Source organism: Sus scrofa, chromosome 3 (assembly GCF_000003025.6).
Source record: "Sus scrofa isolate TJ Tabasco breed Duroc chromosome 3, Sscrofa11.1, whole genome shotgun sequence".
In the NCBI taxonomy this organism is placed as follows: Eukaryota; Metazoa; Chordata; class Mammalia; order Artiodactyla; family Suidae; genus Sus; species Sus scrofa.
In genome coordinates, this window is record NC_010445.4 from 9,621,637 (window position 1) to 9,637,621 (window position 15,985).

The window sequence follows — 15,985 nt, forward strand, 5'->3', positions numbered from 1 at the left end:
CCACGCTGGTCTGTCCTTATAGTCGCTGGGAATTTCCTGGCTCGGCACGCGAGCGGGCTCAAAGCCCAAACTCTGGACATAATGCAAAGGGGTGCATCAGACCAGCCGCCAGTTAAATAATGTTTGGGTTCTTGTCAGAATGTCACAGAGTACCCTGTCATTTTGTTTCAGCAACTTGTCCTTCTGAATGCACAGTTCGCCTTATGGCATGCCAGCAGTAAAAATGTCACTTACAATAATTACTTTTTGGTGAAAATGCTTGCTGACTTCCTACCTTCAAGCTGTTTTTTACACAGTGGGGAGATAATAAGAAATGACTTTATCCTGACTGCTCAAATGAACACTAAATGGAATTGGGGTTATTATTACTGCAGATAGAGGGCCGGGTATGGAAATTTAAACAGTGGATCGGGTAAACTGCAGGGAGATTTGTCTCTGAAAATTATGGCGGGTGTGCATTTTCAATTGGCTTCTATTGAAAACTTAAGGCAGCTGTTGTTTGCCTGCTGTTTTCGGAATATAATATTTTTCATAATCCTTTTATAGTTCCTGAAAGCTTTGTGTGTTTCAGAGGGTCCTGAGTCACTGTCTGCTTTCTGTATCTTACTATCCGGGCTGCTCTTCCGCCTTCCCCCCAAAACTAATCCACACAGATCCCTTTTTAAATGTAAACCCCTTACTATTGCTGTCAAAATTGGATAGATGGGAGTTCCCGTCGTGGCACAGTGGAAACGAATCCGACTAGGAACCATGAGGTTGCGGGTTCGATCCCTGGCCTCGATCAATAGGTTAAGGATCTGGCGTTGCCATGAACTGTGGTGTAGGTCGCAGGCGTGGCTCAGATCCCGCGTTGCTGTGGCGTAGGCTGGAAGCTGCAGCTCTGTTTAGACCCCTAGCCTGGGCACCTCCATATGCCACGGGTGCAACCCTAAAAGGACAAAAGAAGAAAAAAAAATTGGATAGATGGACTGTGTCCGTCACTGGGCTTTCATGCAAATTACCCGTTTCCAGTTGTCCCTGTCCTGCAGGCTGCAGCCTCCTTGAAAGCAAAGTTTGTGTTTAATTTCTTTTTTTCCTGATACCAAGCAGAGGACCCGACACAGAGCGGGTGCCTTTGAGTGAATGAATGAGTGAAGGCGGGCAGGCTGCTGTGACGCTGGAGGAGGGGCAGAAGCACGGAGGCTGTCCGCTCCCGAGCCCTTCAGATCTTTGCTCCACCCGTGTGACCTGGGCCAGGTCTCGCTGCCCGGCGAAGCCTGGGTTTCCTCGCCTGGGACATGGGGTTTCTGTTTCCACCCCAGGACCGTCGTGAGACTTGAATGAACCCATGTGTAACTGCCCGTAGCCCGTGGCCGTGTTCAGATGAGGTTCCGAGTGCATTCCAGTCCCCCACCCCCCACCCCGCCCCTGGGGGGTTGGCTTTGGGGGCCTCACCCTCATGTTTTTGAGGTTCACACATGTTGATACATGGAGCATAGAGAATCCATGACCTGGAAGGTGGCCCAGTCGCTCTGCCACTGATGAGAGCCCGGGCACTGCCCACCCGTCCACGTGGGCTAATAGAGTCCAGGATGCCTGATTCGTTCTTGGCACTGTGGCTCTGAGCCCAATGTCCTATCTCTGCCACATGAGACAGGTGGAGGTGCCCAGCCTCAGGCACGTGGGGTCACACAGATGGAGGGGTTCACTCCGGGAGCCTCGGCACAGGGGCAAGTGCACCACAAGGGCACGGGACGTGCTCGCTTGAGCAGCAGCTGCTCTTCCAAGTGGCGATGGAATCGGGTCTCTTAATTGTCATCTTCCCCCGCACCCCAGGGGGCTCCTCTTGCACTGCACCCCCTCTTGGAACAGCACTCACACACCCGGGAGCCCAGCCCACAGCCTGGGACATGCCCACTTCCTCCCTCTTCCTCGGCCCTCCCCCCACGAGGCCCCTGTCCTGTTTTTTGGGGGGTTTTTTTGTCTTTTTGTCTTTTGTTGTTGTTGTTGTTGTTGTTGTTGCTATTTCTTGGGCCGCTCCCGCGATATATGGAGGTTCCCAGGCCAGGGGTTGAATCGGAGCTGTAGCCACTGGCCTACGCCAGAGCCACACAGCAACGCGGGATCCGAGCCGCGTCTGCAACCTACACCACAGCTCACGGCAATGCCGGATCGTTAACCCACTGAGCAAGGGCAGGGACCGAACCTGCAACCTCATGGTTCCTAGTCGGATTTGTTAACCACTGCGCCACGACGGGAACTCCCCCTGTCCTGTTGACGTGACCTCCTAGCTCTCTGCTGAGCCCCCTGCGTCTCCCCACCCCTCTGGCTGCCCTCTTCAGCCGCACCCCCCCCCCACCGCTCTCCCCCGAGGACGCTCCAGCCTCCTCGGGACGCCTGCCGCCCCCCCCCCCACCCTGTGCTGGTGGCAAGCTCAGCCTCTGCACTGAAGCAACAGTGAACTAGTGTTTGCTTTCTTACTCTTTGATGTTAGATCATAATATTTCACACACGGAATTGCGGAATAACCCAATGAATGCCCATCGCCCAACTTTAACTTTTGGCCATGACTCAAACATACGTGTGTATATGTGTGTGTGTGTGTGTGTGTGTGTGTGTGTATGTTTTGGCTATGCCTGCAGCTGCAGCATGCAGAAGTTACTGGGCCAGGGATCAAACCCTAGCTACTGCAGTGACAACCGGGCGTGTCCTTGACCCCACCAGGGAACTCCCTCAATCCTATGTTTTTAAAAGAAAGAAAGCAGATAGCCTCTCTCCCTAATCTCATTCCTCCAAGAAGTCAGCCACTGTCTATCCTGAATTTGCTTCTTATCATTCCTGCTCGTGACCTTCTACCCTCGCCACGCGTCTGAAGCCACACACAGCATGCAGTGGTGCAGGCTCCCCGCCACCGGCTGCGTTCTGCCTGGCTTAGCGGGCTCAGCGTTGTGCTCTCGGTGCCGGGACACATGGCCCCAGTCCTGACCCCCTTGCTGCTGGTTACAGCACATGGTGTATCGTATGAAGGTGCCCTGGCTCCCAGCTGCACAAAAATTAAAACGGACACGTTAGCCGATGGGAAGGCCCTGCACAGCCCAGCCCCTGGGCTCCTCTCTTTGCCTCCTGTTCTCACTACACTCCATTTTGTTGATGCCTCAAAACCGCCACCACTACCACCCCCTGCCCAGGTGTCTGGAATATTCTACCTCCCTTCCTTCTCACTGCTACCCACCCCAACTTAGCTGGCTAGTTCCCGTTCATCTCTGAAGCCCCCCTGAAGTGTCACTCTCCCAGGAATTCTCTGGTCCCCAGGCCATATCTGTGTCCCCAGCCCCCTGCTGTGTGCTCCGAGTTCCCCATCCGTCTCCCATCAGGACATTCAGGATCCTCTAGGTACTTCTGTTTCGCAGCCACCTCCCCCACTAGGCGTGAGCTCCAGGCAGGTCGGGCCCCCTCCAGCCCCATCACTGCCGTCTTCCCACTGGCCCAATCAACGCACTCAGGCAGTGAGTGAACGAATGAGGAAATAATGCGTCTTCCTGCATCCTCTCTGCTGACCCTTTTGTCCTACGTAGGTTGACACTGAAGTCTAATTCACATAGAGTAAAATTCCTTCTCCACTCATAGAAATAGTCTCTGAGTTTGGGTGATCGGGCTGTAAACGAAGTCCATCTCCTCCCGGGGTTCCCTCGGGCCCCTTTGTTGTCAACTCCTGCCCTGCGCCCCCACCAACGCCAATCTGTTTTTTGTCCCTAGAGTCTTACCTTTATCAGCATGTCATCTAAATGGTATCACATAAGAGGTAGCCATTGAGTCTCTCCCCGGCATCTCAGTCTGGTGCCAGGAACCGTGGGAGAAACAGCAATAAATCACGAAGAGATTTACTTCCCATCCAGGGAACCTTTAGGTAGACAAATATGTTCCGATACCAGTTAACAATTACTCTCTTTTTTTAAACATCAGATTCAGATTAACTGAGCCCTGACCACGTGGCAGCTTTGTTCCTCACAACAGCCCCATCTGCATCTTTGCAGACCAAGATGTTCCGGGAAGTTAAGAGTCACGTTCAAGTTAGCACAGCGGCTGGTGGAGGAACCCCCTCCCCAGGTTCAGTGCCTTAGTGCCAAGCTCAGGGCTCCTTCTCTTTTTCTCGTTTAAATGGTTAGGGTTTTTTTTTTTTTTTTTTTTTTTTTTTTTTTTTTTTTTTGTCTTTTTACCTTTTCTAGGGCCTCTTCCTCGGCATATGGAGATTCCCAGGCTAGGGGTCCAATCGGAGCCGTAGCCACCTGCCTACACCACAGCCACAGCAATGCGGGATCCGAGCCGCGTCTGCAACCTACACCACAGCTCACGGCAACACCAGATCTTGAACCCACTGAGCGAGGCCAGGGATTGAACCCACAACCTCATGGTTTCTAGTTGGATTCGTTAACCACTGCACCATGAGGGGAACTCCAAGAGATAACTATTTTAAGAGGGCTTGTGGGTAGGGGTACAAATGGGAACTCCTCGTTTAAATGATTTTTAATTACACAGAAGAGCACGAAGCCTTATTCTTTCAAAAAGTATTGTTTTAATCAGAGGGCTCCATTTGCTAAATTTTTGGAAAAGAAAAGTAATATTTCTAATCCTGTGTTGGCTGTGTTTCTTGTGAGTCGTACGGGCACCTGTCCTGGCACCAAGGGGCCTGGCCCCCTCGACAGGGGGGGTCTGTTGGAGCCGATCGATGGGTCTGGTTTGTGGTGCTTAGTGGAAAGAGCTTTCTAGACACATGAATGACTTTGCAGTGTAGTGTTCTGAACCTGTGGATTCGTGAGGTGTCCAGTGGGTCCGTTTCCAAAATAATGGGCCTAGTTCTACTCCCAGTGACCCGAGACTGTGGTGGCACCTGTGTGCACGTGTCTGTCACTTAACAATTATCACTCGGCTGGTACAGTTTACACAGACTCACAACGAAAGCAGACGTTTCAAGGCCCAGGGTTTTTTTTTTTTCTTTTCTTTTTTTTTTTTTTTCCTTTTTATGGCCACACCTGCAACATATGGAATCTTCTAGACTAGGGGTTGCATCGGAGCTGCAGCTGCAGTCGACACCACAGCCACAGCAACACTGGATATAAGCTGCACCTGCAACCTATGCCGCAGCTTGTGGCAACGCCAGATCCTTAACCCACTGAGGGAGGCCAGGGATCGAATCCGCCTCCTCATGGATCCTAGTCGGTTTGTTACTGTTGAGCCACAGCTCCCCTGTGGGGGTTTTGATCTCGGGGAGCTTTGCCTCTGTTCACAGTCCCAGTTGGGAGCACAGAGGCACGCCAGTACTGTGGAGCAAGCACCTCAGTCAGTTCTCTCGGTGGGGGGTTCCTAGCAAAAATGCATGTGAGTGTCTGGCTGAGGACGCCTGGACGAAGGAGGCGAGCCTCCACTCGAGCGGGGACCCGCCCGTGCCGGCACCCAGAACAAAACCGGGCCGGCATTTGAGCATGTTCTCCAGGCAGTCGTGATGCTGACCTTGCGGTGGGTTAAAGGACACCAGCCTGGAAGGGCATCTGTTTATCATGTGGGGAATTCATGGCATCCTTGACAGGATGCAGTGAGCAAGATGGATGATCTGCCAAATTGGTCCCTCGCATGGGTGAATCAGGGCACATTTACAGTACAATTCCTTTGCTGCTTCAGATATAAAAATAACATTTGCCGGCTTTTATATCCAGTTGCATGATGACCTGGAGGTGGGCAGAGCGAAGAAATCCGATTTGTAGGACTCAGATGGCCTTAAAGATTGATATGGACCGTTTCTGCCGTCTCTCTCTTTTACATCTTTCGCAAACCAGTTTTTGTTGTCGTCGTTGTTTATTTTTAACCTGATTTTCCAGGTTGAGGACACAGCCTTCTGTGACGGTGCAACTCTATACTGGTTTAGGACAATAGCTGAGTTTATCGGTTGAATGGCCGTTGTTTTCCTTGGGATTTTTATCTTTCAGGGTATTTCGTCAAAATAGCCCTCGTGTTTGGAATGCATTTTCCAACCCCTTGAGTTGGGAATAGGTTGTTATCCTGGATATAATATGTCCGCGAGGTCACTCCCGTTCTGTGGTCACTTGAAATTTAGGTATTACTTCGGGTTCCATTTTGTTGAGTCAGGTCGCGAGGATTTGGGGTGCAGATACCCATGCGTGGCCCGGCCTCGTGAGTTATCAGTGCTCTGGGGCCTCACCATGTGCCGTGCCCAGTGCAAGTGGGGGTTAAGTTTGCACCCAGACTCTGAGCCAAAGGCGGGTTTTACCCCACATGCTCTCTGTATTTGGAAATTAGGAAATGGCAGAAGCCTTTCTTCCCGGCAGCCGCAGTCTAGGTTTTAGGGGTAGCTCTAACAGAGAGCCAGAAGGGACCACTCCCCAGCAGAGCAGGTGGCACTCCCCACCGGGCACCTGCCACAAGACAGGCCCTTCTCAAGAAAGGACAGCGTGGAGACCCAACGGCCCGCACTGGCCCTGTCTCCTCCGGCGTTGCTGACGGACAGAGAGCTGGCTTTGCGGAAGCGCGTCCTGGGGTCTGACGGCGAGCAGGGCAGGCGCCCCTCTTCGCTCGGTTCCCTCCTGGGCGGGTGCCAAGGAGCCCTCGGGGATCAGAGTAAGGCCCCACCTGGGGGTCCCAACTCTGCACTAGGCCCCCGGGCGCCTGCAGCCGAGGCCTCGGGTCTCAGGTCTCACCTTCAAGGGTCTTCACTGGAGACTGCACATCACAGGCAGCCCTCATTTAAGTAATTTAAAATAATATGTCCCTTCATTTTGTGCTGGAAACCGTGGACAAAATAAACGTGCAAAGTAAAATGTAGCCAGTGCCTTCTGAAGTAGAGAGTCCTGGGGTGCCGTCGGATGACATGGTGACTGTGACAGCTTGTGATTAATCAGACTTTTTTTTTTTTGGCCGGGATGCCTTTATGGAGCCTTCGGAAATGCTCTGTTTACACCCCTGGTTTTTTTCTGTTTCTGCTCTTTTTTTATTTTCTAATCTAGAAAAGGAAAGGTTAATTCTCAGGCAGAAAGCGGTGGAACGGCTCACTGAGCGCCGTAGGCCGCCGGACCGTCTCCTTCTCGCGCAGGCATTTGATGAGCAGCCCCGGATGGGGAGGGCAGGCGGCGTGGGCAAAGACAGCTCTTCTCAGCCTCGGGTTTCCGTGTGCTTCACTTTCAGAAAGCACTCCAAAGACCTCGGCCAGCTGCAGCCCTGCGCCTGAGTCACCCATGAGCTCGAGCGAATCCGTGAAGAGTTTGACCGAACTGGTCCAGCAGCCCTGTCCCCCCATTGACACGAGTAAGGATGGCAAACCGCCGGAACCCAGCGACCCGCCCGCTTCAGACTCCTCCCAGCCCGCCACCCCGCTGCCCCTCTCCGGGCACTCGGCCCTCAGCATTCAGGAGCTGGTAGCCATGTCCCCAGAGCTGGACACCTACGGCATCACCAAGAGGGTCAAGGAGGTGCTGACCGACAACAACCTCGGTAGGTGCCCCCCGCCAGCCGCTAGGTCCAGAGGTGGCAGGTCGTTTCCCGTTGGGAGGTCTCAGGAAGAGCCGGTGGAGGGGACCTCAGGCTGAGCCAGCCACAGGGTGTCGGCCTTGCCAGCCTGCCCATGAGAACCTAAAACAGGAGTTCCCCTCGCCTTAGGCTCAGCGGAAACGGGTCTGACTGGCGTCTGTGAGGACGCGGGTTCAATTCCCTGGCCTCGCTCAGTGGGTCAAGGATCCGGCGTTGCCATGAGCTGTGGTGTAGGTCACAGGCAGGCTCGGATCCAGCGTGGCTGTGGCGTAGGCCGGCGGCTACAACTCCAATTCGATCGCTAACCTGGGAAGGTCCATATGCCTCAAGTGTGGCCCTAAAAGGACAAAAAAAAAAAAGGAACCTAAAACTTTCTACAGGAGTTCCCGTTGTGGCTCAGTGGTTAACGAATCTTACCAGGAACCATGAGGTTGCGGGTTCGATCCCTGGCCTCGCTCAGTGGGTTAAGGATCCGGTGTTGCCATGAGCTGTGGTGTAGGTAGAAGACGCGGCTCGGATCCGGCGTTGCTGTGGCCCTGGCGTAGGCTTGGCAGCTACAGCTCCGATTCGACCCCTAGCCTGGGAACCTCTACATGCTGCAGGTATGGCCCTAGAAAAGGCAAAAAGACAAAAATAAAAAATAAAAAGAAATAAAACATTATACAGCCATGAACACTAAGAGCTCATAAGCGTGTCAGAATTGACACTGCTCTCACCCCCGCACCCTCACCAGGACCTTTCGGAAGACAAGATGCGTGCAGTCTGACCACCCTGATTGGGGCATGCCAGGGAGCTCCAAATCCTGGGGGTTGGGGGGGTGCACAGAGCTGGGCAGGGCCAGCATGAGCCCACCGGTATCTGGATACCGTCATGGAAGAGCCCGACAGCCGAGGTTCGTATTTGCTGTGAGGACAGGTCAGTGGTCTGAGGGACTTGCAGAAAAGGCACCATAGCAGCGTCACCCTGGATTTGGAGATGAGAAGTAGCCTTCGCAGTTGCTCCAGCCAGTCTTGGCTTCTCCAGGAGAGACGCTGCCTCCCCTCCCGGGGTCTCTGAGTAGCAGACACAAAAGGGCCAACCTACAACTGAATTACAGCTTGGTTAAGACCCAGGCATCCTCTTAACCTTTGACCTGGCATCTTGGGGGTGTTCACGGGTCAGGCTCTTAAAGTCTCACGCAGAGTGTGTGTGCACACATTTTAAAGGGTAAGGGTCAGAGTTCCCTTCGTGGCGCAGTGGTTAACAAAACTGACTAGGAACCATGAGGTTGCAGGTTCGATCCCTGGCCTTGCTCACTGGGTTAAGGATCCGGCATTGCCGTGAGCTGTGGTGTGGGTCGCAGATGTGGCTCGGATCCCGCATTGCTGTGGCTCTGGCGTAGGCTGGCAGCTACAGCTCCAATTAGACCCCTAGCCTGGGAACCTCCATGTGCCGTGGGATCGGCCCAAGAAATAGCAAAAAGACCAAAAGAAAAGGAGGGGGGGGGGGTGAGGGTCAGTAGCTTCCTTGAGGTTCTCAAATGTGTTTGTTACCCCCAAAACGATTGAGAACCACTGCTGTGAACCCTCTAAAAGTAATACAAATCATTTTCTAAGAATAATCACTTGATTCCCCCCCCCGCCCGCCCTCCATACAACTGGGTGGGTCAAGCAAACAGTAAGTGGCTGTTCATATCTTAGCGCTTTTCTGGACACAACAGGCTCCTTGGAGTGAAATGAGATTCACTCGCCAGATTAGACTTAGGTAAAATTTATTTAAAACCGCAGCACTGAAAACTGGTAAGGACCTAGGATATTTACAGGCTTAACGAAGAAGAATGTGAAAAGCAGAGTAGCCACAGGTTTACAAAATCAACAAACGTATCGCTCAGTTAAAATGACTGACCCCAAACAAATCTAATATCTCAAATCCAAAGCCTCCCCTGCCGCAACCTTCTCCTTGGAGCCCCGCTTTTTACGAGGCAGGGCTCTTGGAGCTACGCCGTGTGCACAGGTGGGGGTGTTTCCCGATCACAAGCGGAGGCCCCTGAGCCGCAGCGGGAACCATCCAGTCATCCACCGTCACCTTGCCACCAAGGGGCAGAGCTGGTGTCATGCTCTGTAGGACTGATGGTAGCAACCCCTGGCCACGCGATCCCAGGCTCCGTTTCCACCAAGTCCGGTTCTTTGATGGTCTCCCGTCAGGCCCGTCGGGTTATGCCTGCTTCTCCTTTGTACCTTTAAAGCGGTGGCCTCTCTTCACCTGCAGCTGAATGAGAAGCGAAATACTGTTTCAGACCTGGCCCCGCTGTGCCCTCCGGAGCCAAGTGCCCTCTGATCGGCCTGGGGGGCAGGCTGCCCACCGTGGCCTCGGAGCAAGGGGTTGGTCCGCTTTGAGCTCCAGTCAGCAGAGGCTCCTGGACTTTGGGGACAGCCTTTAGAATTGGCGATGGCCTGCGTTCCAGGGAAGCAGGGCCGAGGAGCGCTTTCTCCTTCTCTCTCCTGCTGTGGCCTCGGGTCAGGTGGCTTGTTTTCTCAGCAAGACCAGATAACCTTGCTGTTCATGAAAGGAGCCGGTGCAGTGGGCCCCGTGCTTTGAGGCTGTAAGCGAGCCATCTCCCCACGAGCTGCTTAACCCCCTGAGCTCGGGTTTGGGATTAAGCCGCTCTGATAAACGCTGCAGGTGTCACCCAGACCTGAGTTCCTCCGAAGCCCAAAGGCTTCTTTGAAAGAAACTGTGTGTAAACAGGATGCAAGAGAAATATCGACTCCATCACCGAAGGAGTTGGTTCCGAGTCTGGTTGAGGAAGTGATTCTACGATGTGCTGGCTTCCAAGCCCGGACCCAGCTGATCAGACTCTGGGTCTTGAACTCCCATTTCTTTTTTGTTGTTGTTTGTTTGTTTGCTTTTTAGGGCCTTGCTTGCAGCATATGGAGGTTCCCAGGTTAGAGGTCTAGCCGAAGCTGCAGCTACCGGCCTACGCCACAGCCACAGCAACATGGGATCCGAGCCACATCTGCGACCTACACCACGGGTCACAGCAACGCCGGATCCTTAGGCCAGGGATCAAACCCGCGTCCACACAGACACTCTGTCGGGTGCTTAACCCGCTGGCTGACCCACAGCAGGAGCTCCCTTGAACCCCCGTTTCTGAATTTAACCTTGACACGTCCTTGCCCTGCCAGCTCCCTGGGTCTCAGCAGTGACGTCTCCGTTGGTTGCATTTCATCTCTAGGTCAGCGCTTGTTTGGGGAGACCATCCTAGGACTCACCCAAGGCTCCGTCTCCGACCTCCTCGCTCGCCCAAAGCCCTGGCACAAGCTCAGTCTGAAGGGACGGGAGCCCTTTGTCCGCATGCAGCTGTGGCTGAATGACCCCAACAACGTGGAGAAGCTGATGGACATGAAACGCATGGAGAAGAAAGGTAAGTCCCGCAGCCTGCGCCAGCCAAGGGCCGTCTCACTGATAAACGTGCGGTCGCTCCGAAAGCCTCCGCGCCGAGCCGATGAGGGACGCTGATCTGTGACCAAGGGACTCTAAGGCAGGGCAGAGGCTTTTTTGACAGTCATCCGACAGGAGTACCTAAAAGAATCAGGAGGATTTGTGGCTTTTTCTGCCTAGTGGCTGGAACCCAGTGACACTGAGCGTGGGAAGGCCAGGGTGGGGGCGGGGTGGGGGGGGGAACCTGGATCATTTCTCAGTTGCCCTGGCGGCCAGTGTGCCTTTTCTTCTTCAGGCGAGGACGGCCACTTGGTGGCAGCGCCTTTGGTTTGTTGTCTTCTGCTTCGCTGGGTGTACAGGGTGTTACCTTTTACTGCGCACCTACCGCCTGCCAGGGGCTTCCCTCTACTGTCCCATCAAAGAGAGCGTTACGGCCGCCCGTGTGACCATGCCAGGGGCAGTGGAGCCCAGACTCGTGTCCTCTGTGTTCCCCCAGCGTGGGTGCTGTTCTTCTCCAGCCGAGCCTCGCTGTCCCCGCCCAGCCAGGCAGGGCTAGAGCTCCGAGAAGGAGCGAGAGTCTGAGGCCGACTCCGTGGGGCCAGCCCCTGTATGACAGTCGAGACCCCCAGTTCCTAAGGGCCTCCTATTTGCAGACACTGTGCTGAGAGCTCACTCAGCCCACATAACTCCGTCTAGTGGAGAGGTTTTTATCCAGGAAGAATGAGGCTCTGAAACTTATTTCAAGTTGGCAGAAGCGGGAATCCAAACTGAGGCTGTCAGACTTCACAGCAGGGGCTCTGGGCAGGCACCTGTTCTCCTGCGACCAGGTGCCCAGGCGGCCCTCCGGGGACCCCTGCCCTGCCTGCCCTCAGACGCTAGACCACAGCTTTGACACAGGCCGCAGCCCCTCGGGCAGCTCCTGGCAGCACCCAAGGAGGCCTGGTGCCATCCCCCCTGCCCAGAACTTCTTAGCTTCTTCTTATGGGACATGTCAAAGGGTGAGAGAGGGAGAATGGGCTCATGCACCCACGTACCCATGGCAGCGCTGCAGCAGCGACCAGTGCTGCCCCAGCCGTCGTGAAGCCTCCTGCAGCAGGCAGCGCCCGCCCTCCTGGCAGCAGCTCTGCGCGTCCCAAAGGCCACCCCCTGATCACAAGCTCTGGTCCACCCACCCCCCTCGTGTGCTTCTCCCCCTGGGCCTCAGCCCCCACATCGATCTCTGGGGCCTTCCAGGCCTCGCTCCTCTTTCTGCACAGGCTCCGGGCGCCATCTTGTGTTCTAGAAGAGCCACTGTTGCAGCAGGGCCCAGGCCCCTCCTCCCGAGGCCCACCGTCTCCTGTCCCTGGCAGGGAGGCTGGCTAACCGGCCCCAGGGGAGGCCAAGACCCCTGACCCCCCGAGAGCCAGGGCACAGCACCTCCTGCGACTTCCAGAGACTGCGGGTGGTCCGCCCGACGCGGGCGGGGGCGGGGGGGGACGCTGGCTGGACAAACCAGGCTCATTCTTTCTGGCTTCCGGCTCTGCCACACTTGCTTCGGGGAGCTTTGCTCCTTTCTGAGTTGCAGTCATAGAAGGGCACGGTAAACGACTCCCTAGCCTCAGTTCCTGCGTCTATAAAATGAAGATAATACTCAGTCTAGCCCCGATTAAGAATCCTGCGCCAGGCAATCCAGACTCTCGGGTTCTCCTGGGAGCCAGGCCGCCTCCTCTGCCTGCAGCTTTCGCTTCTCCCTCCAGTGCAAATCTTTGACTGTTCTCCCTTCTTTCTTTCTTATAAATCTCTCTCCCTGCCCTAGTCTGCCCTCTGCTTTCCAATCCCTTCACAAGGCGGCCCATGAGCCAGCCTAGTCACACAGGTCCAGGCACGTGGACACACACAGGCACACACACACACGCGTGCGCGCGCAGCCTCAGCGGGCTCGAGGGCCAGGCTCCCCTCCCTGGAGACCAAGACAGACCCTGATAGTCTCCTGTGACATCTGAGACCCGCGTGTCAGCACTGCTGACGCGTGGCTCCCTGGTGGCCCGTGGCTCCCTGCCATGGCGGGGGGTGAGGACTGGCCACTGTCGGGCAGGGCAGGCAGACCTCAGGCAACCTCGGTCCTGTCACTTACCAGCTGTGTGACCCCCAGTGAATCACTGAACCTCTCTGGGCTCCAGCGTTTCCATCTGTAAGGAGGGGCGATGCTGGCCTCTCCCTCGCCGTTGCTGGCAGACATGCCGCCCTTCTACTCCGAGTCAAATAAATACTGTTCCTCACCTGCCATCAGTTTCGAGAAGCTCTGAGGAGTTTTCAGGCCGTTTTCCAGACTAGTTAGTTCACTAGAATGACCTCTGTGGGGGATTCATCTGCTCAAGAAGGCCGAATGGATTTTAACTTGACGCGACCGAGGCCGTGACAATGACACTCAGCAGACGGCCCTGGTAGAGCAGGCAGCTTGAGGTCCAGGGCCAGCCCTTACCCCGCAGCCCACTCGGCACAGCCCCGCTGCCCCCTGCTGTCCCCTCTTCCTCCCTCAGAAGACCCAGGACGGCACACCCACCCGCCCCCAGCGCCGAGCCCTCCTGGGCAGGCCTCCCAGCAGCCCCTCCACTCCCGGGTCAGGCCCGCCTCCCACAGGCTTCACTCCACGTCCCTTCTCATCTCCGGCCGCCACCCTCCGGCTCACTGTCTGCATCTTCTCAAGACTCTGGCCCCTGACTCCGTGCCTTCCTACACGCCCTCGTCCTGCATCACCCAGGGCCTAGGCCCCATCTGACCAGTCCAGCACCCAGGCCTCACGTCCTTTGACCCCCTCAACCCTTGGTTCCCCAAGTTTCATCATCTCCTCCAACTGCTCTACCTCTCAAAGCCGAAACTCAGGCCCCCCCCGCCCCGCGGCTGCCCATAGTCCACTGCGCCTCCCTCTCCCCATGTCTCCGTCCATCTGCCCAGCCCCCCATGGCCCCCAGAACCTGGACACCCCCTCCCAGACCCCCCCCCATCAGTTCACCCTCCGTGCCCTTCTCTCCTTCCCCAGACAGCCCAGGCGCCCCCGCCCCTTCATTGCTGTCTGGCTGCCACGCACTGTGGCACATCCTTTGATCCCACCCCCCACCCCCGCAGATCCCTGCCTTGGGTTCGCGCCCGCCCTCCCTCCCTGGGCATCTGGGACCTGCATGGGTTAGGGCCGCCTCAGATGTGTGTCTCCGGCTTCAGTAGGTCCTCTGTGGGTTCCCCACCCCGGCCGCCCCCCCACCCCTTTCTCAAGACTCCACTCCCGTCACTTCAGAAAGGAAGACTAAGGCCGCGAGCCCTCCCCACCTCCGTGCCCGTCTGTCTGTCCACCGTCCCGCCTCCCTGACGCCCTCTCCTCCTCGGGTCTCAGGACCCCCTCGTGCACCTGCAGCGAGCCTCCCCTCCCCCACCCGGAGCGCCCGCTCTCTGACTTCTCCCCCCTCAGCTTCGAGACCTGTCAGCTCCCTCATCTTCAAAGGCCCACCCTTGACCCCGGACTTTCCTTTCAGAAGCCATCCCGTCTCTCACTTTTCTTTTACAGTTTAGTTTCTTAAAACAGTAACTCCTGCCCCCGCCTCCATTTTCTCACCTCCTGTTTGCTGTTGAACCCCCTGCAGTCAGGCTGCTGCTCCCACAGCTCCATGCATTAGCTCGCCGAGGTCCCCGTCCCCCCCACCACCAAGCACCCGGCCATCCTAGGTCCTTGCTGCAGCACCGACACCGGGACCCTCACTCCTCTCATCCCGGCCCCCGCCACGCCTCTGGGTGCTAGGCACCCCCCCCCCCCCCCCCGTCACAGCTGCTTCTTCCTGGAGCATCCTCCCCGCTCCACGATCCATCTGCTTCTCTCCAACCCCATCACCACTGCCTTCCGTCACCTCTTCATCCTTCTCACCTTCCAGCTGAGCTTCTCCCTTCCCGACCTCCCCGCCCGCCCCCCAGACCGTCCCCGGACGGCCGTTCAGGAACAGCTCATTGCATCATTCCCGTCATTAAAATTTTTTCATTTCTTCCCATTGATGTCTGGGTAAAGCCCAAGCTTGTAGCCTCCCCTACCCGCCTGTCTCTCCAGCTTTACGTCCAGCAGCTCCTCCTGCACCCCCACCACCCACGTGCGCTCGGACACACACACACACACACAATGTTTTGCCCATGCTGTTTTGTTCGGTATCTTTGTACACGCTGTTCCCACTTTCTGGAGCAGCCTCCTGCCATCCTCTGCCTCCCTGCCTGTTTTTTGCCGGTGAATCCCTCCTTGTCCTTTAAGATTCAGTGTGAACGTCATGTCTCCTGGGACGCCTCCCCTGAGCCCTCCCCAGACCAAGCTGCGTCGCCCCCTCAGCACCCCCTCTGTGGCACCCTGAATTTGCCTCCCTGATCACGTTCTACTGGGGTCACCTCTCTAGCGGACTTCTGTGTCCCCACTGGACTGAGTCTTGCAGGGACAGATGAGACCTCATAGTACAGCAGAGCGGGTCCTTGATGAGTGTGTGCTGGGCTTCAGGTGGTTCTGGTTCGAGAGTCTGGAGTTGCTCTTGGAAGAGCAGGGCGGGACAGCCACAGTCTACACAGATGGCACAGAGCACGAGGGGAGTGTACCGCGTGGCAGGGGGGCTGGGGGCCTGGGCAGCTCTCCCTCGGGGCCTGCATCTCAGTCTGACCTCTCTCCCTCCCCCAGCCTACATGAAGCGGCGGCACAGCTCGGTCAGCGACAGCCAGCCCTGCGAGCCCCCCTCCGCTGGCATCGACTACAGCCAGGGCGCCAGCCCCCAGCCCCAGCACCAGCTGAAGAAACCCCGAGTCGTGCTGGCCCCTGAAGAGAAAGAAGCTCTGAAACGAGCCTATCAGCAAAAGCCATACCCGTCACCAAAAACCATCGAAGAACTCGCCACCCAGCTCAACTTGAAAACCAGCACCGTCATCAACTGGTTCCACAATTACAGGTACGGCTCTGCGCTCAGCGCAGCAAAATCCCAGCTCCCGGGGCGCGTGCCCGCAGCCCAGGGGAAAGGCCGACGCGCCCTGTAGAGCCTGGCTGCCCACCGCTTACAGG

At 56.2% G+C, this 15,985-nt stretch overlaps 1 protein-coding gene across 6 annotated transcripts in view; it reads left to right on the forward strand.

Annotated features, from left to right (window-relative positions):
* CUX1 (cut like homeobox 1) overlaps window positions 1-15,985 on the forward strand; it is a 352,855-nt gene that overhangs the window by 304,492 nt on the left and 32,378 nt on the right. For 3 of the 6 annotated variants that reach the window (XM_021086267.1, XM_021086265.1, XM_021086266.1), the window contains exons 21-23: window positions 7,174-7,479; window positions 10,730-10,918; window positions 15,611-15,875. The exons of the other annotated variants lie outside the window; for them this stretch is intronic. In XM_021086267.1, coding sequence (XP_020941926.1) covers window positions 7,174-7,479; window positions 10,730-10,918; window positions 15,611-15,875 — 760 coding nt within the window. The remainder of the gene's footprint in view (window positions 1-7,173; window positions 7,480-10,729; window positions 10,919-15,610; window positions 15,876-15,985) is intronic. 6 annotated transcript variants of the gene reach the window in all.